The 25206-nt window shown below is 41.6% G+C and overlaps 1 protein-coding gene across 1 annotated transcript; it reads left to right on the forward strand.

The window, feature by feature from the left end:
• LOC106583000 (protein PHTF1) lies at positions 1–24956 on the forward strand. The gene is made up of 18 exons (XM_014166697.3): positions 1–416; positions 724–793; positions 1019–1132; positions 2765–2821; positions 2905–2974; positions 3083–3241; positions 3433–3607; positions 3728–3845; positions 19901–20056; positions 20144–20383; positions 20463–20591; positions 20797–21066; positions 21176–21307; positions 21439–21525; positions 21697–21852; positions 21940–22035; positions 22165–22290; positions 22598–24956. The coding sequence occupies exons 3-18, from the start codon at positions 1103–1105 to the stop codon at positions 22616–22618; spliced, it is 2022 nt and encodes a 673-aa protein (XP_014022172.1). The 5' UTR covers positions 1–416; positions 724–793; positions 1019–1102; the 3' UTR covers positions 22619–24956.
• The last annotated feature ends 250 nt before the right edge of the window (positions 24957–25206 follow it).

Consider the following 25206-nt stretch of genomic DNA (forward strand, 5'->3'; position numbering starts at 1 on the left):
TATTTGACTCTATGCACTGATGTTTATTCTAGAAGTCTAGAGTGGTAAAGCCTAAACTCTAGCCTAGCTGTCACAAGTTATTTATTATAATGTGGATTTTCCACAGACGACACGCGGCACAGATTTGACAGTTCTGAAAATTGTCCACAAACAAGCAGGCTAAAATGAATCGGATTAACCCGGAAAAAACTATCGCAAGAGCCGTGTCGGTGTGCATTCCTATGAATTCGCCTTGAAATGCTACTGACAACGAAGTTTGCATTTGGAAAATCGTTTAAATAACTGAAATAAAATACATTTCTCATAAATCTTTGCAATTCCCGCAGTCGAGATGCTGCTAGCTGGCTAGTTTACCCCGTCGAGCCGCGCACCACTCCTGGGCTGAAGAAAAGCTGGCGAGCTAACTTTGCTTAATGGTAGCTAGCTAGCTTCTATTGCTAATATAGCACAACTGTACTGGTTTCTAGATTAGCTAAATATGCCGCGAATCTGTTTACCTATTTTGAATTGTGGCAAATTTAGAAATTGAAACGTGTTTTGTACGAGTTGAAAAGTATAGCCTAGCTGAGGTTGCCTGAATGATGATGATGATGATGATGGCGAGGCAGAGCTAGCTAGCTTGCAATCCTTGTAACGTTACTGCGCCATCCCACTTGATACTGCTATTGGATGATGGTTCAGTACTGACTGATCTTTTAATGTTTTTGGAATGATCTCTGGTAGAGAGTTTCACCCGAATACAGTTGGACAATTGTATCACCTATCTTCAACCACATTATCCTTTGGCTTTGGGGTAAGTTTTAGTCAGTTGACTTTCTGTAGCCTATACAGCTAACCGTAGTTTTGTATTGAGTATAACAAATGTACATGCAGCACAATTAAAAACAGTAAACTACAGTTAGAAGTGATTATTTCTGGTATTGAGGGAACACGTTATGTGTGAATGCCCTTTGTACTCCACAATGGCTTTGTTTTTGCTTTATCGCTAATGTTCTCTTCTTTCCTTTGTTTTGACAAGCCTGGATTGCAGTCAGATCTTATCTGCCCCTGTGCCCCCTGCAAAATGACCTGACACAATCTTCATCACAGTCATAAAACAACAATGGCAAGAATAGCATGGTATCAAGAGAAGGTAAGGGCCTCTTTACACTACACTACTTTGACAACACAAACTATGTCCAGGAGAGATACTTGTGCAGTGTAAAAAGACAGATCTAGATTCAAATCTCTTTAAGAGATGTCTCCCACACTACCACAACCGGCTGTGATTTGAGTCCCATAGGGGGGCGCACAATTGGCCCAGCGTCGTCCAGGTTTGGCCGGTGTAGGCCGTCATTGTAAATATGAATTTGTTCTTAACTGACTTGCCTAAATAAAACCTCCGGAGGTATGTAAAACCAGTAGATGATATGCCATGTTCAAAACAACTGGGAACTGGTAACTCGGAAATCTCAGACTTCTGACTTGAGTGCGTTCAAGACAACTGGGAACTCAGAAAAAAACTTGCTCCGACTGGGGGAAAAATCATTTTGAACAGTCATCCAACTTGGGAACTTGGGCCTCTTTCTAGAGCTCTGACTTTCCCATCTGTAGATCACTGACGTCATGATTTGACCTCGTATTTTTCTGAGTTACCAGTTGTCTGGAAAACTCCCAATGGTGCCTGAAGTATTTGAATTTGAAGCGTGCCATATTGGCAAAGATATTTATAACTAACCTAAGATGGTTCATCTGTGTTGTTTACAGTGGGCGCAAATTAAGCATAGTGGGCAGATAAAGCAAGGAGGTGGGCAAAGCCAAGTACGAGCTAGCGAGATCCTGTTGGCTCGCTGCAGCATGTATTTGCATATTTCCATTTGGGAACGCCTCCTCTGTGAAGTGCGCGTGTGCACAAACTCAATTCAACCTTGCACTCCTTCTAAACAATGCAATTTTTTAAAACTTTGGCAAAGTGTCAAGTCTATAAAACGCTCAGTGGGGAATTCAAACTTACACCGCAAGTGGCAGTAGATGTCAGGAACTCGCGGCCTTACCACTGTGAGCTAACTGCAGAGACGTATTTGCCCACGATGCACATCATTTTATTATCAGAGAGTGCCAGTGGACTTCTGGTAAGTATGCTTTAGTGAGAAGTGGTGGGATCAGGTACAACTATGTTTACCCACCCCCAAAATGAATATTCATGAGATATTCCCCCCACCCACAACATCTCACCTGAATGAATATTTGTTAAATTTGAAGGGGTCAGGCAAAGGCTGAAATTGGAGTTGAGAGTTACCCTTTAAGAAAAAGTCTCTCCCACACCACATGGCCCAGCCAGAATTACCGTAATTGCCTTAATACAGGTACACAGCATTCTTGCTCTGTTAGACAAATTGAAAATGAAAGGCTTTTAAAATATCCACATATTTGTGAATCATTGCATTATTTAAGTATGAAACACTGTGCAATATAGTTTAGGTGAGAAGCTCCTGTATAGTTTCAATTTCTAGCCTTATTTTGTTTGTCTAAATACTATGGTATTTACGGTATGCTAATAGCTGCACTCACATGAAGCAGGAATGTGGATTTGGCCAAACAACACCCCAGGCTTGTGTAAATAGAGAAGTTGCAAATCTGATGTTGAAGACCAATAGATCTCACTAGACATATTTTACTAATGTAAATGGCCCCTAAGACATGCTAGACTTACTGACATTGTAATGAGGGTCTAAAATCCCCTACATGAGATGATACAAACTGAAGTGTGTCCATGTGTCAACAGATTGGTGCATATGATCAGCAGGTCTGGGAGAAATCTCTGGAGCAAGCAGAATTTAATGTAAGTTCATGACATTTTGCCTAATATGCACACATTTCTTATATGATCAGCGTTTGTCACTAAGATAAGTGTCACCCCCACAGGGTATTGACAGTAAACCAAAGAGGTCTGGCCACATCAAGACAGACCTCATTGATGTTGACTTAGTAAGAGGTGAGTATCCATTTATTACAAGGTGTTATATCTTATATCTTACACCATGTTGCTTATTGGATGGATATGGTGCATGCAACGCTATTGATTGGCTCTCTTCTATTCCAGGATCCACATTCAGCAAGGCCAAGCCAGATAGTCCATGGACAGCATTGACTCGTAAGGGTCTAGTCAGGGTGCTCCTCTTCCCCTTCTTTTTCCAATGGTGGATCCAGGTGACCTCCAGGTCCATCTCCAGCTGTATCCTGGTGCTCTACTTGATGCAAGGTAAACTCACATCTCACATTAACATTGCTTTAGGCATGGGTCAGATCATGCTTGTTGTCTACTGTTAAGAAGTCATACGATATACTATTTATCAACCTAAAGTAAATACGTCTGTCATTCACTAACTCTCTAAAGAGCCGGTTTCTACCATTTTTGGGTGGCCTGTTAACTTAATGGTTTTCTCTCTGCAGTGGCAGCATCAGTGTTGTACATGGAAGTTCCTGCAGCCAGTGCTAGTGAGCTATTTGGGCCCATGTGTCTGATGTTGTTGCTGGGGACAGTGCACTGCCAGATAGTGTCCACTGAGTCCAACCGGAGCCCCTCAGACAGCCCTGTGAGCAGCACCAGCCCTGCACGAAGGAGGAGGTTGGGCTCTTACAGCATGTAACACACACACACACTGCAGTGTGCTCACCCTTTTAAACACTCTTGCAAACTGCTCTCACACTGTATAACATGTTCCCTCATTTCTCAACATTCATTCAGGCCAAGGAAGGGTAGAGGATTGAAGAGAACAGAGGGACAGGGGAACGACGGGGACATTGAGCTGCAGCCTTGGCAGCTGGAGGAAAACCAGAGGTTGTACAGATCAGAGGAGAGAAGGGTAAGGCCATACAAACAATGACCAGATCGTCTACCTGAACATAAAGCAATAATTCATGTTTGTGAGTCAAGCAGTCGTTAACCCTTTACACTCTAGGAATTGACCTATATGGATGGGGCTAAATTGAATTGTTTCTTACAGAAGAAATATGAAATGCATAACCATGGTAGCAATGGCAAAGGAATAGTTTGGAGATAATGGGAAAATTATTAGACCAAAGTTGAGGACACAACAGTTCACCTGACACAACACTGAATCCAAACATTACACAGTTGATTTTTTTGTGCATTTTACGTTTACTGTACTTTTCGCCACATTTGTTGATAGCGAAATCTGAAAATACTCTGGTTACATTCATTACCATGATAATAAGAATATTCCTGGAAAATGTGGGGTAGGTGCAACATAAGACAAGAAAAGTGACAAGGGTTTGACTGAGAGGACTGACTGGTGTCTCCAAGTGGCCACACACCTCTCCAAAGTGTGTACAGTTCCTAAATGTAAATGCACTTTTATGACTCAAAGAGGAGTCTTCAACTATAAGATGCTTTTTTGAGCTCTCCTAGCTGTGCCGTCGAGGAACTAGAGCATGCAAACTTGTAGTTGTTTTGTTTGGAACACAACTCTGCATCCCTGCCATCACACAATTACTGTTGTTGTTTCATGCAATCCAAAAATGGCCCATTTAAAAATCGCCGTCTGGTTCAGTTGGGCATAATTTCAAAACGTGTTTTATTGCCAACGTGACTAGCTAAGTTGTAAAATACGATCTTAGTGTTAGACTTTCACAAGGCATTTCAGAGAAAGGGATCGTAATTTTGGTCCCCATAGAAAGGAGTCATGAGTGCATTCAGGTGCATCTCTTCACAATAGACAAACAGGCTCTTTCTGTTCAGAACAACCCAGGGTATGACGACATGTCATCTTGTAACTGAACATCAAACAGTGATCATAGATGTTGACACTGTATTAGGGTTTACCCCATGTAGTCGACTGGTCGATTGTTTGGTCGATAGGCTGTTGGTCGAGCCAGATTTCTTTAGTCGAGCGGTTGCAATTGTATTTTTTTTTCAATGTGCACAAAACACCTGTCTAATTCATGGCACAATCCATCATTCTAAGACATGTGATACTGAAATTGTATATGATTATGTAAGAATAATGGTGCAACACTAATAAATCTCATTTTAGTCCTGTCCGAATCTGCCATGTCAATAATTTGTACATGACAGGAGAGTAACAATTCCAGCCAGAATAACCTACTGTTTTTTGGTGAACTCCAAAGTCCTCTTGACAATACTAGTCCCGTGCAAATCGACATCCCTGTGTTTTGAGAGAAATGTCTGAGTTTGACAGGTGTTGCTCACGGTTTGAGCAAGTGAGCAAGACAACAATAACTGTGCATAGGCTATAGATGAAGGGCCTACATGTATCAACTTTCACAGTGAAGGCTTTTGTTCTTATGTTTAGTGCGTATGAATTGAATATTGCCAAATGCATCTGTGAACAATATCGTACCTATTTAACGTAACCCTTGTGGTTAATAGATCGCAAAGCAGCATACAACTGACTTAAACGTTTGGGAATGATAAGTTCACTTTTGCGTCCATAGCCTTAATAAAACACATCTTCTGTGCAAGTGCACTGTTCAGCTCACATCTGACAGCTGGGGGGCATTTAGGACGTCTACTGCGGATCGCTAAAATATCCTAATGATTATTATCACACTTCCTCAATTCAAATATTATGGCGACACTGTTATCGCCTGGACTTGTTGAAATATCTTTGTGTGGGGAAAAACACACTCCAGGCTTCCGTCGTAACTGTCGATTTGTTTTGGGGGAAAAAATTAAGAATTACAGGGGGCCGTTTGGAAAAGATTACTCCCGTCCTAATCGTCCTCTGGAATAACAGACATTCTGGGGTAATAATTACATAACCAACGTTCTCTAGAAATACTAGTCCTGTGCGAAATAGGGCTTAGCCTAATTGTCTTAGAAAATTGAGGAGCCAGCAAACCCCAACTTAATTAGGTCTATAATCAACAGCCTAACTGTTAAATGTGCCTGGCTTTATACATCATCCATATACAGGATAAGACCCAGATGCAGACCGTTCGAATCACAGGTGTTTATTAACAAAACGGGGCAGGCAGACGACAGGTCAAGGGCAGGCAGAGGTTGGTAATCCAGGGCAGAGTCAGACAGGTACAGAACAGCAGGCAGGGTCAGGGCAGGCAGAGTAGTCAAAACCGGAAAAACTAGAAAAACAAGGGCTAGAGAGAAACGGGAGTACGGAAAAACATGCTGGTAGGCTTGATGAGACAAGACAAACTGGCAACAGACAAACAGAAAACTCCGGTATAAATGCACAGGGGATAATAGGGAAAATGTGCGACACCTGGAGGGGAGTGGAGACAAGCACAAGACAGGTGAAACAGATCAGGGTCTGACAGTACCAGTCAAAAGTTTGGACACACCAACTCATTCAAGGGTTTTTCTTTATTTTTACTATTTTCAACATTGTAGATTAATAGTGAAGACATCAAAACGATGAACTAACACATATGGAATCATATAGTAACCGACAAAATGTTAAGCAATTCAAAATACATGTTATATTAGAGATTCTTCAAAGTAGCCACCCTTTGCCTTGATGACAGCTTTACACACTCTTGGCATTCTCTCAACCAGCTTCACCTGGAATACTTTTCCAACAGTCTTGAAGGAGTTCCCACATATGCTGAGCACTTGTTGGCTGCTTTTCCTTCACTCTGCGGTCCAACTCATCCCAAACCATCTCAATTGGGTTGAGGTTGGGTGATTGTGGAGGCCAGGTCATCTGATGCAGCACTCCATCACTCTCCTTCTTGGACAAATAGCCCTTACACAGCCTGGAGGTGTGTTTTGGGTTATTGCCCTGTTGATAAACAAATGAGCACAAACTAGATGGGATGGCATATCACTGCAGAATGCTGTGCTACCCATGCTGGTTAAGTGTCCCTTGAATTCTAAATACATCACAGACAGTGTCGCCAGCAAAGCACCATCACACCTCCTCCTCCATGCTTCATGGTGAGAAACACACGTGTGGTGATCATCCGTTCACCTACTCTGCGTCTCACAACGACACGGCGGTTGGAACCAAAAATCTCCAATTTGGATTTACCAGACCAAAGGACAGATTTCCACCGGTCTAATGTCCATTGCTCGTGTTTCTTGGCCCAAGCAAGTCTCTTCTTATTATTGGTGTCCTTTAGTAGTGGGTTCTTTGCAGCAATTCGACCATGAAGTCCTGATTCATGTAGTCTCCTCTGAACAGTTGAACTTTGAAGCATTTATTTGGGCTGCAATCTGAGCTGCAGCTCACTCTAATGAACTTATCCTCTGCAGCAGAGGTAACTCTGGGTCTTACTTTCCTGTGGCGGTCCTCATGAGAGTCAGTTTCATCATAGCTCTTGATGGTTTTTGCGGCTGCACTTGAAGAAACTTTCAAAGTTCTTGACATTTTACGTATTGACTGACCTTCATGTCTTAAAGTAATGATGGACTGTTGTTTCTTTTTTGCTTAATTGAGCTGTTCTTGCCATAATATGGACTTGGTCTTTTACCAAATAGGGCTATCTTTTGTATACTACCCCTACCCTGTCCCAACACAACTGATTGGCTCAAATGCATTGAGAAGAAAATAAATTCCACAGATTAACTTTTAACAGGGCACACCTGTTAACTGAAATGCATTCATGAAGCAGGTTGAGAGAATGCCAAAAGTGTGCAAAGCTGTCATCAAGGCAAAGGGTGGCTACTTTTTGGTTACTACATGATTCCAGATGTGTTATGTCATAGTTTTGATGTCTTCACTATTATTCTACAATGTAGAAAATAGTAAAAATAAAGAAAAACCCTTGAATGAGTAGGTGTATTCAAACTTTTAAGGCAGATTTTGCTTCTGTTGCCTGTTTGAGTGTTTGTTTAGTAGCCTACTGATTCCGTGAGCACCAAGCCTCATGCAACGGCAAAATGACGGATAAATACATTTCACAGATTTGGCTGTTTTTAATATTTGCTATTCTGTAATAAAGGCTTTACAATTGTTTTCCGTTAGAACAGACTAGTATTACTTATAATTTATTTAGTGTTGTTTACACTGTTCCAACAGGCAGAAAATTAATATTGTAATCTATCAGCACCTGTTTGTCACACATAATATCCACCCAGCTCTCGCTCCTATACCCTCCTTTTTCTTGATTTCCTTCTCATTGTTATTATTACAATTATTATTGTGATCATCTTTATAATAATAAGTAATGTCGTTATCATTAGTAGGCTTTGTAAAGTAGCCTTGTATACTCAACCATCGAGCTGTAGGCCTAAGACTACGTCCGGTTCAGTCTTAATACCGTAATTTACTTAGGCCTATATTTCAATACAGGCTACTGTATCAATCAGTCATTCATTTGTTCATGCCATCACAAAGCATACGAGACATTCATGCTTTGAAATGCAATCAAGCATTTTAGTTTTAAAATTGAATAACAAAGGGAGCTTTGAATAATTAGCCTATGCAATAAATAAACCGCAATTCAGGAATGCATGCAACTGTTTTTAGTCTGCTGTAATAAAGGCTTCGTATATCTTTTTTTCCCCATAGAACAGACTCTCTAGTACACTTATTCATTTAGTGTTGTTTACACTGTTCCAAATGGTCAGAAAAAATAATATTGTAATCTAACAGCAACTTTTTGGCAATCCTAATACTCATGCAACGCTTGCTCCTATACCCTCCTTTATCTGGATCTCCAATAGTTTACATAACTAAGTCAAATGTCTTCCACAGTTCTGACTTCCCCTTTCCCTCCTGAGCAACCAGTAAACATTTGCCCATTTCGAGTTTTTTTCACGTTCTCTGCATCCATTTTGCTGTCGACATTACTGTGTTCGGAGTTTCTAACCAATTTATTGATGTGATTATGATAGGCTATAGGTCAGGCACTATTGGTCACATGCATGTGATGCTTACATGGTTCACGTAAAGAGAGCAAGGATCCTAAACAAATTGGTATTTCGGGTAAGGACATTTTAAATCAGAAACAAGTAAGAAACTAAATGGCTCAAATTCTGTTCCAGCTTCAGCACGGACAGCGCAATCAACACTTGCTGTGTTGTGGTGCCTTTTCACTGCAGTAGGGAGGAGAGCGAGACAACGCGCGCAAGTCACACAGGCACTCGCTGTCATTTCTTTTTAACACAGTGTGACCATCTGGTTCTTTCATGAGTCATTTGCGTGTCTTAATTATTTAATCAAACAGTGTGCTTACAGTTGAAGTCGGAAGTTTACATACACTTAGGTTGGAGTCATTAACTTGTTTTTCAACCACTCCACAAATTTCTTGTTAACAAACTATAGTTTTGGCAAGTCGGTTAGGACATCTACTTTGTGCATGACACAAGTAATTTTTCCAACAATTGTTTACAGACAGATTATTTCACTTATAATTCACTGTATCACAATTCCAGTGGGTCAGAAGTTTACATACACTAAGTCGACTCTGCCTTTAAACAGCTTGGAAAATTCCATGATGTCATGGCTTTAGAAGCTTCTGATAAACTAATTTACATCATTTGAGTCAATTGGAGGTGTACCTGTGGATGTATTTCAAGGCCTACCTTCAAACTCAGTGCCTCTTTGCTTGACATCATGGGAAAATCAAAAGAAATCAGCCAAGACCTCAGAAAAAAAGTAGACCTCCACAAGTCTGGTTTATCAATGGGAGCAATTTCCAAACGCCTGAAGGTACCACGTTCATCTGTACAAACAATAGTACGCAAGTATAAACACCATGGGACCACGCAGCTGTCATACCGCTCAGGAAGGAGACGTGTTCTGTCTCCTAGAGATTAATGTACTTTGGTGCGAAAAGTGCAAATCAACCCCAAAACAACAGCAAAGGACCTTGTGAAGATGCTGGAGGAAACCGGTACAAAAGTATCTATATCTACAGTAAAACGAGTCCTATATCGACAGAACCTGAAAGGCCGCTTATCAAGGAAGAAGCCACTGCTCCAAAACTGCCATAAAAATGCCAGACTACGGTTCGCAAAGATCATACTTTTTGGAGAAATGTCCTCTGGTCTGATAAAACAAAAATAGAACTGTTTGGCCATAATGACCATCGTTATGTTTGGAGGAAAAAGGGGGACGCTTGCAAGCCGAAGAACACCATCCCAACCGTGAAGCACGGGGGTGGCAGCATCATGTTGTGGGGGTGCTTTGCTGCAGGAGGGACTGGTGCACTTCACAAAATAGATGGCATCATGAGGGAGGAGAAGTATGTGGAATATATTGAAGCAACATCTCAAGACATCAGTCAGGAAGCTAAATATTGATTGCAAATGGGTCTTCCAAATGGACAATGAACACAAGCATACTTCCAAAGTTGTGGCAAAATGGCTTAAGGACAACAAAGTCAAGGTTTTGGAGTGGCCACCACAAAGCCCTGACCTCAATCCTATAGAAAATTTGTGGGAAGAACTGAAAAAGCGTGTGCGAGCAAGGAGGCCTACAAACCTGATTCAATTACAGAGCTGTCAGTAGGAATGGGCCAAAATTCACCCAACTTATTGTGGGAAGCTTGTGGAAGGCTACCCGAAACGTTTGACCCAAGTTAAACAATTTAAATGCAATGCTACCAAATACTAATTGAGTGTATGTAAACTTCTGACCCACTAGGAATGTGATGAAAGAAATAAAAGCTGAAATAAATCACTCTACTATTATTTTGACATTTCACATTCTTAAAATGAAGTGGTGATCCTAACTGACCTAAGACAGGGACATTTTACTAGGATTAAATGTCAGGAATTGTGAAAAACTGAGTTTAAATGTATTTGGCTAAGGTGTATGTAAACTTCCGACTTCAACTGTATGTAGATGGTTTTAGAGTGGGAGGCCCCGGTGCGCAACTGAGCAAGAGGACAAGTACATTAGAGGGTCTAGTTTGAGAAAGAGATGCCTCACAAGTCCTCAACTGGCAGCTTCATTAAATAGTACCCGCAAAACACCAGTCTCAACGTCAACAGTGAAGAGGCGACTCCGGGATGCTGGCCTTCTAGGCAGAGTTGCAAAGAAAAAAACATATCTCAGACTGGCCAATAAAAGATTAAGATGGGCAAAAGAACACAGACACTGGACAGAGGAACTCTGCCTAGAAGGCCAGTATCCCGGAGTCGCCTCTTCACTGTTGACGTTGAGACTGGTGTTTTGCAGGTAGTTTCTTGGCAAGTTCTTGCATGGAATAGCCTTTATTTCTCACAACAAGAATAGACTGATGAGTTTCAGAAGAAAGCTCTTTGTTTCTGGCCAATTTGAGCTTCGAACCCACAAATGCTGATGCTCCAGATACTCAACTAGTCTAAAGAAGAACTGTTTCATTGCTTCTTTAATCAGCACAACAGTTTTCAGCTGTGCTGACATAATTGCAAAAATGTTTTCAAATGATCAATTAGCCTTTTATAATGATAAACTTGGATTTGCTAACACAACGTGCCATTGGAACACAGGAGTGATTGTTGCTGATAATAGGCCTCTGTACGCCTATGTAGATATTCCATTAAAAATCAGCCGTTTCCAGCTACAATAGTCATTAACAATGTCTACACTGTATTTCTGATCAATTTGATGTTATTTTAATGGACAAAAAAATTGGCTTTTCTTTCAAAAACAAGGACATTTCTAAGTGACCCCAAACATTTGAACAGTAGTGTATATGGAAATATAAATTTAAAACATTTTCAACCAATCGATTGGTCGAAAGAACAGGACGACTCTCGGGGACAGCCTTACACTGTATATGTCATGAGTTTAAATTAAATGGAAATGTGAAGTGCACATTTGGATTCACAGGTGTTTGGCTTGCTTGTATGACATCAAAGCGGTATACTTTTCGCCACATTTGTTGATAGCGAAATCTGAAAATACTCTGGTTACATTCATTACCATGATAATAAGAATATTCCTGGAAAATGTGGGGTAGGTGCAACATAAGACAAGAAAAGTGACAAGGGTTTGACTGAGAGGACTGACTGGTGTCTCCAAGTGGCCACACACCTCTCCAAAGTGTGTACAGTTCCTAAATGTAAATGCACTTTTATGACTCAAAGAGGAGTCTTCAACTATAAGATGCTTTTTTGAGCTCTCCTAGCTGTGCCGTCGAGGAACTAGAGCATGCAAACTTGTAGTTGTTTTGTTTGGAACACAACTCTGCATCCCTGCCATCACACAATTACTGTTGTTGTTTCATGCAATCCAAAAATGGCCCATTTAAAAATCGCCGTCTGGTTCAGTTGGGCATAATTTCAAAACGTGTTTTATTGCCAACGTGACTAGCTAAGTTGTAAAATACGATCTTAGTGTTAGACTTTCACAAGGCATTTCAGAGAAAGGGATCGTAATTTTGGTCCCCATAGAAAGGAGTCATGAGTGCATTCAGGTGCATCTCTTCACAATAGACAAACAGGCTCTTTCTGTTCAGAACAACCCAGGGTATGACGACATGTCATCTTGTAACTGAACATCAAACAGTGATCATAGATGTTGACACTGTATTAGGGTTTACCCCATGTAGTCGACTGGTCGATTGTTTGGTCGATAGGCTGTTGGTCGAGCCAGATTTCTTTAGTCGAGCGGTTGCAATTGTATTTTTTTTTCAATGTGCACAAAACACCTGTCTAATTCATGGCACAATCCATCATTCTAAGACATGTGATACTGAAATTGTATATGATTATGTAAGAATAATGGTGCAACACTAATAAATCTCATTTTAGTCCTGTCCGAATCTGCCATGTCAATAATTTGTACATGACAGGAGAGTAACAATTCCAGCCAGAATAACCTACTGTTTTTTGGTGAACTCCAAAGTCCTCTTGACAATACTAGTCCCGTGCAAATCGACATCCCTGTGTTTTGAGAGAAATGTCTGAGTTTGACAGGTGTTGCTCACGGTTTGAGCAAGTGAGCAAGACAACAATAACTGTGCATAGGCTATAGATGAAGGGCCTACATGTATCAACTTTCACAGTGAAGGCTTTTGTTCTTATGTTTAGTGCGTATGAATTGAATATTGCCAAATGCATCTGTGAACAATATCGTACCTATTTAACGTAACCCTTGTGGTTAATAGATCGCAAAGCAGCATACAACTGACTTAAACGTTTGGGAATGATAAGTTCACTTTTGCGTCCATAGCCTTAATAAAACACATCTTCTGTGCAAGTGCACTGTTCAGCTCACATCTGACAGCTGGGGGGCATTTAGGACGTCTACTGCGGATCGCTAAAATATCCTAATGATTATTATCACACTTCCTCAATTCAAATATTATGGCGACACTGTTATCGCCTGGACTTGTTGAAATATCTTTGTGTGGGGAAAAACACACTCCAGGCTTCCGTCGTAACTGTCGATTTGTTTTGGGGGAAAAAATTAAGAATTACAGGGGGCCGTTTGGAAAAGATTACTCCCGTCCTAATCGTCCTCTGGAATAACAGACATTCTGGGGTAATAATTACATAACCAACGTTCTCTAGAAATACTAGTCCTGTGCGAAATAGGGCTTAGCCTAATTGTCTTAGAAAATTGAGGAGCCAGCAAACCCCAACTTAATTAGGTCTATAATCAACAGCCTAACTGTTAAATGTGCCTGGCTTTATACATCATCCATATACAGGATAAGACCCAGATGCAGACCGTTCGAATCACAGATGTTTATTAACAAAAAGGGGCTGGCAGACGACAGGTCAAGGGCAGGCAGAGGTTGGTAATCCAGGGCAGAGTCAGACAGGTACAGAACAGCAGGCAGGGTCAGGGCAGGCAGAGTAGTCAAAACCGGAAAAACTAGAAAAACAAGGGCTAGAGACAAACGGGAGTACGGAAAAACATGCTGGTAGGCTTGATGAGACAAGACAAACTGGCAACAGACAAACAGAAAACTCCGGTATAAATGCACAGGGGATAATAGGGAAAATGTGCGACACCTGGAGGGGAGTGGAGACAAGCACAAGACAGGTGAAACAGATCAGGGTCTGACAGTACCAGTCAAAAGTTTGGACACACCAACTCATTCAAGGGTTTTTCTTTATTTTTACTATTTTCAACATTGTAGAATAATAGTGAAGACATCAAAACGATGAACTAACACATATGGAATCATATAGTAACCGACAAAATGTTAAGCAATTCAAAATACATGTTATATTAGAGATTCTTCAAAGTAGCCACCCTTTGCCTTGATGACAGCTTTACACACTCTTGGCATTCTCTCAACCAGCTTCACCTGGAATACTTTTCCAACAGTCTTGAAGGAGTTCCCACATATGCTGAGCACTTGTTGGCTGCTTTTCCTTCACTCTGCGGTCCAACTCATCCCAAACCATCTCAATTGGGTTGAGGTTGGGTGATTGTGGAGGCCAGGTCATCTGATGCAGCACTCCATCACTCTCCTTCTTGGACAAATAGCCCTTACACAGCCTGGAGGTGTGTTTTGGGTTATTGCCCTGTTGATAAACAAATGAGCACAAACTAGATGGGATGGCATATCACTGCAGAATGCTGTGCTACCCATGCTGGTTAAGTGTCCCTTGAATTCTAAATACATCACAGACAGGGTCGCCAGCAAAGCACCATCACACCTCCTCCTCCATGCTTCATGGTGAGAAACACACGTGTGGTGATCATCCGTTCACCTACTCTGCGTCTCACAACGACACGGCGGTTGGAACCAAAAATCTCCAATTTGGATTTACCAGACCAAAGGACAGATTTCCACCGGTCTAATGTCCATTGCTCGTGTTTCTTGGCCCAAGCAAGTCTCTTCTTATTATTGGTGTCCTTTAGTAGTGGGTTCTTTGCAGCAATTCGACCATGAAGTCCTGATTCATGTAGTCTCCTCTGAACAGTTGAACTTTGAAGCATTTATTTGGGCTGCAATCTGAGCTGCAGCTCACTCTAATGAACTTATCCTCTGCAGCAGAGGTAACTCTGGGTCTTACTTTCCTGTGGCGGTCCTCATGAGAGTCAGTTTCATCATAGCTCTTGATGGTTTTTGCGGCTGCACTTGAAGAAACTTTCAAAGTTCTTGACATTTTACGTATTGACTGACCTTCATGTCTTAAAGTAATGATGGACTGTTGTTTCTTTTTTGCTTAATTGAGCTGTTCTTGCCATAATATGGACTTGGTCTTTTACCAAATAGGGCTATCTTTTGTATACTACCCCTACCCTGTCCCAACACAACTGATTGGCTCAAATGCATTGAGAAGAAAATAAATTCCACAGATTAACTTTTAACAGGGCACACCTGTTAACTGAAATGCATTCATGAAGCAGGTTGAGAGAATGCCAAAAGTGTGCAAAGCTGTCATCAAGGCAAAGGGTGGCTACTTTTTGGTTACTACATGATTCCAGATGTGTTATGTCATAGTTTTGATGTCTTCACTATTATTCTACAATGTAGAAAATAGTAAAAATAAAGAAAAACCCTTGAATGAGTAGGTGTATTCAAACTTTTAAGGCAGATTTTGCTTCTGTTGCCTGTTTGAGTGTTTGTTTAGTAGCCTACTGATTCCGTGAGCACCAAGCCTCATGCAACGGCAAAATGACGGATAAATACATTTCACAGATTTGGCTGTTTTTAATATTTGCTATTCTGTAATAAAGGCTTTACAATTGTTTTCCGTTAGAACAGACTAGTATTACTTATAATTTATTTAGTGTTGTTTACACTGTTCCAACAGGCAGAAAATTAATATTGTAATCTATCAGCACCTGTTTGTCACACATAATATCCACCCAGCTCTCGCTCCTATACCCTCCTTTTTCTTGATTTCCTTCTCATTGTTATTATTACAATTATTATTGTGATCATCTTTATAATAATAAGTAATGTCGTTATCATTAGTAGGCTTTGTAAAGTAGCCTTGTATACTCAACCATCGAGCTGTAGGCCTAAGACTACGTCCGGTTCAGTCTTAATACCGTAATTTACTTAGGCCTATATTTCAATACAGGCTACTGTATCAATCAGTCATTCATTTGTTCATGCCATCACAAAGCATACGAGACATTCATGCTTTGAAATGCAATCAAGCATTTTAGTTTTAAAATTGAATAACAAAGGGAGCTTTGAATAATTAGCCTATGCAATAAATAAACCGCAATTCAGGAATGCATGCAACTGTTTTTAGTCTGCTGTAATAAAGGCTTCGTATATCTTTTTTTCCCCATAGAACAGACTCTCTAGTACACTTATTCATTTAGTGTTGTTTACACTGTTCCAAATGGTCAGAAAAAATAATATTGTAATCTAACAGCAACTTTTTGGCAATCCTAATACTCATGCAACGCTTGCTCCTATACCCTCCTTTATCTGGATCTCCAATAGTTTACATAACTAAGTCAAATGTCTTCCACAGTTCTGACTTCCCCTTTCCCTCCTGAGCAACCAGTAAACATTTGCCCATTTCGAGTTTCTTTTTCACGTTCTCTGCATCCATTTTGCTGTCGACATTACTGTGTTCGGAGTTTCTAACCAATTTATTGATGTGATTATGATAGGCTATAGGTCAGGCACTATTGGTCACATGCATGTGATGCTTACATGGTTCACGTAAAGAGAGCAAGGATCCTAAACAAATTGGTATTTCGGGTAAGGACATTTTAAATCAGAAACAAGTAAGAAACTAAATGGCTCAAATTCTGTTCCAGCTTCAGCACGGACAGCGCAATCAACACTTGCTGTGTTGTGGTGCCTTTTCACTGCAGTAGGGAGGAGAGCGAGACAACGCGCGCAAGTCACACAGGCACTCGCTGTCATTTCTTTTTAACACAGTGTGACCATCTGGTTCTTTCATGAGTCATTTGCGTGTCTTAATTATTTAATCAAACAGTGTGCTTACAGTTGAAGTCGGAAGTTTACATACACTTAGGTTGGAGTCATTAACTTGTTTTTCAACCACTCCACAAATTTCTTGTTAACAAACTATAGTTTTGGCAAGTCGGTTAGGACATCTACTTTGTGCATGACACAAGTAATTTTTCCAACAATTGTTTACAGACAGATTATTTCACTTATAATTCACTGTATCACAATTCCAGTGGGTCAGAAGTTTACATACACTAAGTCGACTCTGCCTTTAAACAGCTTGGAAAATTCCATGATGTCATGGCTTTAGAAGCTTCTGATAAACTAATTTACATCATTTGAGTCAATTGGAGGTGTACCTGTGGATGTATTTCAAGGCCTACCTTCAAACTCAGTGCCTCTTTGCTTGACATCATGGGAAAATCAAAAGAAATCAGCCAAGACCTCAGAAAAAAAAGTAGACCTCCACAAGTCTGGTTTATCAATGGGAGCAATTTCCAAACGCCTGAAGGTACCACGTTCATCTGTACAAACAATAGTACGCAAGTATAAACACCATGGGACCACGCAGCCGTCATACCGCTCAGGAAGGAGACGTGTTCTGTCTCCTAGAGATTAATGTACTTTGGTGCGAAAAGTGCAAATCAACCCCAAAACAACAGCAAAGGACCTTGTGAAGATGCTGGAGGAAACCGGTACAAAAGTATCTATATCTACAGTAAAACGAGTCCTATATCGACATAACCTGAAAGGCCGCTTATCAAGGAAGAAGCCACTGCTCCAAAACTGCCATAAAAATGCCAGACTACGGTTCGCAAAGATCGTACTTTTTGGAGAAATGTCCTCTGGTCTGATAAAACAAAAATAGAACTGTTTGGCCATAATGACCATCGTTATGTTTGGAGGAAAAAGGGGGACGCTTGCAAGCCGAAGAACACCATCCCAACCGTGAAGCACGGGGGTGGCAGCATCATGTTGTGGGGGTGCTTTGCTGCAGGAGGGACTGGTGCACTTCACAAAATAGATGGCATCATGAGGGAGGAGAAGTATGTGGAATATATTGAAGCAACATCTCAAGACATCAGTCAGGAAGCTAAATATTGATTGCAAATGGGTCTTCCAAATGGACAATGAACACAAGCATACTTCCAAAGTTGTGGCAAAATGGCTTAAGGACAACAAAGTCAAGGTTTTGGAGTGGCCACCACAAAGCCCTGACCTCAATCCTATAGAAAATTTGTGGGAAGAACTGAAAAAGCGTGTGCGAGCAAGGAGGCCTACAAACCTGATTCAATTACAGAGCTGTCAGTAGGAATGGGCCAAAATTCACCCAACTTATTGTGGGAAGCTTGTGGAAGGCTACCCGAAACGTTTGACCCAAGTTAAACAATTTAAATGCAATGCTACCAAATACTAATTGAGTGTATGTAAACTTCTGACCCACTAGGAATGTGATGAAAGAAATAAAAGCTGAAATAAATCACTCTACTATTATTTTGACATTTCACATTCTTAAAATGAAGTGGTGATCCTAACTGACCTAAGACAGGGACATTTTACTAGGATTAAATGTCAGGAATTGTGAAAAACTGAGTTTAAATGTATTTGGCTAAGGTGTATGTAAACTTCCGACTTCAACTGTATGTAGATGGTTTTAGAGTGGGAGGCCCCGGTGCGCAACTGAGCAAGAGGACAAGTACATTAGAGGGTCTAGTTTGAGAAAGAGATGCCTCACAAGTCCTCAACTGGCAGCTTCCATTAAATAGTACCCGCAAAACACCAGTCTCAACGTCAACAGTGAAGAGGCGACTCCGGGATGCTGGCCTTCTAGGCAGAGTTGCAAAGAAAAAAACATATCTCAGACTGGCCAATAAAAGATTAAGATGGGCAAAAGAACACAGACACTGGACAGAGGAACTCTGCCTAGAAGGCCAGTATCCCGGAGTCGCCTCTTCACTGTTGACGTTGAGACTGGTGTTTTGCAGGTAGTTTCTTGGCAAGTTCTTGCATGGAATAGCCTTTATTTCTCACAACAAGAATAGACTGATGAGTTTCAGAAGAAAGCTCTTTGTTTCTGGCCAATTTGAGCTTCGAACCCACAAATGCTGATGCTCCAGATACTCAACTAGTCTAAAGAAGAACTGTTTCATTGCTTCTTCAATCAGCACAACAGTTTTCAGCTGTGCTGACATAATTGCAAAAATGTTTTCAAATGATCAATTAGCCTTTTAAAATGATAAACTTGGATTTGCTAACACAACGTGCCATTGGAACACAGGAGTGATTGTTGCTGATAATAGGCCTCTGTACGCCTATGTAGATATTCCATTAAAAATCAGCCGTTTCCAGCTACAATAGTCATTAACAATGTCTACACTGTATTTCTGATCAATTTGATGTTATTTTAATGGACAAAAAATTGGCTTTTCTTTCAAAAACAAGGACATTTCTAAGTGACCCCAAACATTTGAACAGTAGTGTATATGGAAATATAAATTTAAAACATTTTCAACCAATCGATTGGTCGAAAGAACAGGACGACTCTCGGGGACAGCCTTACACTGTATATGTCATGAGTTTAAATTAAATGGAAATGTGAAGTGCACATTTGGATTCACAGGTGTTTGGCTTGCTTGTATGACATCAAAGCGGTATTAATATAATGTATTAACATCTCATCAAGTCCTCTCAATTTACAGCGTTTCTCTCACTCAGCGTGAGGGATGTGTACAACTTTTTGATGCACTAGGTGCTCAAGTTCAGAACAGCTGTCAGTCAAAACCTATAAAGCACTGAAGCGCAGAGCCTGAGCTCTGACATCATTTATAGCATGTTACTGTACAGCCACTGCATTCAAATTTAGGTGCCTATCACTGCCCAAATCTGCAATTTTTACCTGTATAAGGTTTGAGTGTTAAGGGCTACCAGGGTTCCAAACGTGCCCACACACATGAAAATGGGAAATCTCAAAATGTATTTGTTACCTTTTTGTGTTGCCTGAGCAAATTTGTCTAGCGGGTTGTAAGGCTGGGCGGGGCTTTTAAGATGGGGCTTTGTCTGTGATTGACATTTTGGCTACCAAGGTGGTGTTGCGTTTATCCTGCGGATTCTATTGTTGATTGTGATGCTGTTCCAGAACAACCAGAGAAAGTCAGGCTTTGGGGCCTCTGACGAACTTTCCAGTGAGGAGGATGAGGAAGAAAAACGACCTACTGGTGTAGCTGGAACTATACCTGCCTCTGTCCTCAGGAAGAGACGCCTTCACTCCTTCTCAAACCCCTCATCACCTCAGGTAAACCTTAAGAGGCAGTGAGTCCTGCTCTGTTTATTGTAGCCAGAGTGAAAGGGGGACATTTAGTTTGACCTATTATTTGCACAGGAGGAAAGTAGTGGAGGTGCCATGGACACTAAGGTGAAACCTCGTGAAGTAGAGCGCCTTAGGTCCGAAGTCTCACGCCCGGCTTCTGACACAGATGACACAATATGGGAGGAGCTTCTTCAGGGGCCTGACACCGCCTCCAGTGGCAGCAGTGACAGTGAGGGGGACGGGCGATGCGGCCCTGGCCTGACCCTCCCCCCGTTCACCACTCTCAGCAGTGATGATGAGACCCTGCTGCAGGTGGGTCCGTCCACAAGGACTCACTTTAATCACAGAAAGGGTAAGTATATATCAGCTCACCAGCTTTCTCTCCCTACAGGGCCATCTATCGTGGCTGCAGGCGTGCCACCCATCCAGAGACCGGGTCAGTGTCATCATCTGGGAGCAGGGGGAGTGCAAGAAAGCAGATATGTCAGTACTGGAGATCAGTGGGATCATCCTTACACGGGTACACCACCTATGACCTCTTCATTACACACTGATACCTTTTTGGTAGAATTAACACACATTCAATACTGAGGGAATGCTGGTCTGTAATGCTTTAGGACTGGAAAGGGGTTCTGTCTGATTCTATTTATAGAAACACTATTAGGACTATGTACTCTGTGCTCCATGCCACTGTCCTCCTAACAGAGGTCATTTCTCCTGTGTAGGTGAAGGTGGTGGAGCAGGGCATGGGTTACCTAGCCCTGGGGGGGTTGTTCACTGCCACACTGGCACTGCTTCCTTTTGTCTTCCGCCTGGCACAGCGGCTGGACATGAAGCGCCTGAGCTCTCTGTCCCTGGTAGAGCTGGCTGTCATGGTGGTGGGGCCGCCCAACACCCAGATCTACGCCTTCTTCTTCATCACCACCGTGGAGAGGCTTTGCCTCACAGGACTCTTCTTCTTCATGATGTGTGTGGCAGAGAGGACCTACAAACAGGTCAGCATGTTAGTCCCACTGTACTGTAGTAGACATACCACTACAAAACAAACATGCTGGAAATGGTGTGGTTGACATACTTTTTTGCGTGGTTCTCTTTCAACAACAGCGGCTTGTTTTCGCCAAACTCTTCAACCACATCACCTCAGCACGAAAGGCTAAGAAGTGGGAAATCCCCCATTTCAGGCTGAAGAATGTGCAGAACATAAAGATGTGGCTGTCGCTCCGCTCCTTCCTCAAGGTCTGACTTACTCTCACTACTCTTATGACTTTTTTTAGGTATACTTCAGTGTATGGCTTTGACCAGTAGGGGGTGATTAATGTCTTATCCTCATTGATTAATGTCTTACCCTTTTTTCCCGTTCATCACAGAGACGTGGGCCCCAGCGTTCCGTTGATGTCATCGTCTCCTCCATCTTCCTCCTGGCCCTCTCCATCGCCTTCATCTTGTGTACACAGGTCAGACATATCTATAAGAAAGAGTGTGTGTATCTCTGATAAATACACAGGATTCCAGGAAACACCATGATTTACCTTCCCCGTGTCATGAATGGGCATTGGTTAAGGTTCAACCAGTAGAAACTCAATCGATGAAAGATCGAGTACTCTTTTTCTATATCTAATTCCCAGCTCCTGAACAGTCACCACACCTTCCTGGACTCGGAGACCAACTGGGAGCTCATGGTGTGGGGTTCCTCTCTCATCCTCTTCCTGCTCCGCCTGGCCACCCTGGGCTCCGAGACCAACTGTAAATACAGCAACGTGTCAGTGCTGCTGACAGAACAGGTGAGGCTCCCTACAACACACACACACGTGCACACGCAGACAGACCACTTTAATACTTTCATTAATGCATCTCCTCAATTCTTTCAGATCAACTTGTATCTTAAGATGGAAAAGAAGCCCAACAAGAAAGAAATGTTGAACATAGTGAACAATGTTCTGAAGCTTGCAACAAAATTAATGAAAGTAAGCATGTCTTTAAACTTTAGCCGCATTGTGAATATTTGGACTGAGTCACATCTTCTGGGCTGGTAGTTTATTCAGCATAACGTGCAGTGAAAGCATCTCTAGCTTTTCATACCAACCCTTTCACAGGAGCTTGACACCCCCTTCCGACTGCTGGGTCTGACTGTGAACCCTCTTATCTACAACATCACACGTGTGGTCATCCTGTCTGCAGTCTCCGCTGTGGTCAGCGATCTGCTCGGCTTCAACATCAGAGTGAGTGGAGACACTTCTAATACCACAGTGCTGTAGCTGAACACTGATATGTGGTGGAGTACAATTGGCCTAGCATCGTCCGGGTTTGGCCGGGGTAGGCCGTCATTGTAAATAAGAATTTGCTCTTAATTGACTTGCCTGGTTAAATAAAGGTAAAAAAAACAAAAAAAACACTGGTATGTTTTCCAAACAGTGATTCTTCACCTCTGTCAGAGTTGTTTTCCTCCTAGTACATTTGTATTAACTTCCAAAAGTGAGTATATGTGCTGTGTTTTTAAATGCACCCTCCTTGTTGTCTCTTCTACAGCTGTGGAAGATCAAGCCTTAATGCTAAACCACTAACTGTTGGACAATGGAGACTGCCAACTCCTACCATCCACAGCTTGCTATCTGTGCAAATCTACTGAGTGATCGCCTATGCATCTCAGTGCCTTCCCTCCCAGGAACATTGAACTTTCAATCACACAATACCATTGTGGTCATACACAAGCATGAACTCTTGACAATGAATGATATACACATCCTTGACTACTACATCTGCTGCAGCAGTTCCAGTAACCCAGTGCCTGAATCTGGAATGTCCCTGGACCTGACCACTTCCTGGCTCTCACATGGAGAAACAGTAGCCAATGGGGGCCTTCTGAACACTGAGAAATTTGCTGGCCATTTGAATGTAAACCATTTTAAGACATGGAGAAAGGATGGAATAGGAAACGAGAATTAACAAATTCTTATAAAAGAATTGGACATTCCAGTGTGGTTTGACATGTACACTGAACAAAAATATAAACGCAACATGCAACAATTTCAAAGATATTACTGAGTTACAGTTCATATAAGGAAATCAGTCAATTGAAATAAATTCATTAGGCCCTAATCTATGGATTTCACATGACTGGGAATACAGATATGCATATGTTGGTCACAGATACCTTAAAAAAAGTTTGGGGCGTGGATCAGAAAACCAGTCAGTATCAGGTGTGACCACCATTTACCTCATGCTGCGCGTCACATCTCCTTCGCATACAGTTGATCAGGCTGTTGATTGTGGCCTGTGGAGTGTTGTCCCACTCTTCTTTAATGTCTGTGCGAAGTTGCTGGATATTGACAGGAACTGGAACATGCTGTTATACACGTCGATCCTGAGCATCCCAAACATGCTCAATGGGTGAAATGTCTGGTGAGTATGCAACCCATGGAAGAACTGGGACATTTTTAGCTTCCAGGAATTGTGTACAGATCCTTGCGGCATGGGCCATGCATTATCACGCTGAAACATGAGGTGATGGCAGTGGATGAATGGCACGACAATGGCCCTCAGGATCTCATCATGGTATCTCTATGCATTCAAATTGCCATTGATAATGTGCAATTGTGTTCGTTGTCCGTAGCTTATACCTGCCCGTACCATAACCCCACCGCCACCATGGATTTCACATGGATTTCTCTCTGTTCACAACGTTGACATCAGCAAGCCACTCACACGATGCCATACACGCTGTCTGCCATCTGCCCGGTACAGTTTAAACCGGGATTCATCTGTGAAGAGCACACTTTCCCAGTGTGCCAGTGGCCATCGAAAGTGAGCATTTGCCCACTGAAGTCGGTTACAACGCCAAACTGCAATCAGGCCAAGACCTTGGTGAGGACGACGAGTTGTACAACTGATTGCATTCAACTAAAATGTCTTCCACGTTTAACCTAATCCTTCTGAATCAGCGCTTCCGTGAGACGGTTTCTGACAGTTTGTGCAGAAATTCTTTGGTTGTGCAAACCCACAATTTCATCAGCTGTCCGGGTGGCTAGTGTCAGACGATCCCGCAGGTGAAGAAACTGGATGTGGAAGTCCTGGGCTGGCGTGGTTACACATGGTTTACAGTTGGGAGGCCGGTTGGACGTACTGCCAAATTCTCTAAAACGGCGTTGGAGGCTTCTTATGGTAGAGGAATGAACATTAAATTCTCTGGCACCAGCTCTGGTGGACTTTCCTGCAGTCAGCATGACATTTCCTGGCCTTTATATTGTCCCCAGCACAAGGTGCACATGTGTAATGATCATGCTGTTTAATCAGCTTCTTGATATGCCACATGTGTCAGGTGGATGGATTGTCTAGATAAAGGAAAAATGCTTACTAACAGGGATGTAAACAAATTTGTGCTCAAAATTTGAGAGAAATAAGCTTTTTGTATGTTTTTTTTTATTTTTTTCAGATCATGGAACCAACATGTTGCGTTTATATTTTTGTTTAGTATACATGTACTCTCTCAAACACAGCTGTTATATAATGTAGAAGACTTTTTCAATGAAAAATCTATAGATCTTCAAAATGGATTACTGAACTAACTTAATTACATATTTTCTTTTCAATAGGATATATTAAACTCTACTCTAAATGTATTTTGTGATATTTAAGGGAATTTAATATAGATTTTATGGAGGCTTTATTTATTTATGGTTTTTCAGTATTTCATTACTGACATACAGTGCATTCAGAAAGTATTCACACTCTTTGACTTTTTCCACATGTTGTTGTGTAACAGCCTGAATTTAAAATTGTTTAAATTGAGATATTGTCACACTGGCCTACACACAATACCCCACACTGTCAAAGTGTAATTATGTTTCTAGACATTTTTACAAATTAACTAAAAATGTAAAAACTGGAATGTCGTGAGTCCATAAGTATTCAACCCCTTTGTTATGGCAGGCATAAATACAAGGGCACCTACTGATAGATGGGTAAAAACAAAATGAAAAGCAGACATTGAATAACCCTTTGAGCATGGTGAAGTTATTAATTACACTTTGGATGGTGTATTAATACACCCAGTCACTACAAAGATACAGGTGTCCTTCCTAACTCAGTTGCCGGAGAGGAGGGAAACCGCTCAGGGATTTCACCATAAGCCCAATGGT

Source organism: Salmo salar, chromosome 22 (assembly GCF_965601325.2).
Source record: "Salmo salar chromosome 22, fSalSal1, whole genome shotgun sequence".
NCBI lineage: Eukaryota > Metazoa > Chordata > Actinopteri > Salmoniformes > Salmonidae > Salmo > Salmo salar.

Coding starts and splice junctions, on each gene's coding strand:
- LOC106583000 (XM_014166697.3), top strand. CDS start 1,103: ATGGCAAGAATAGCATGGTATCAAGAGAAG. Junction 3,242..3,432: donor GGTGCTCTACTTGATGCAAG/GTAAACTCACAT, acceptor TTCTCTCTGCAG/TGGCAGCATCAGTGTTGTAC. Junction 21,308..21,438: donor CGCTCCGCTCCTTCCTCAAG/GTCTGACTTACT, acceptor CGTTCATCACAG/AGACGTGGGCCCCAGCGTTC.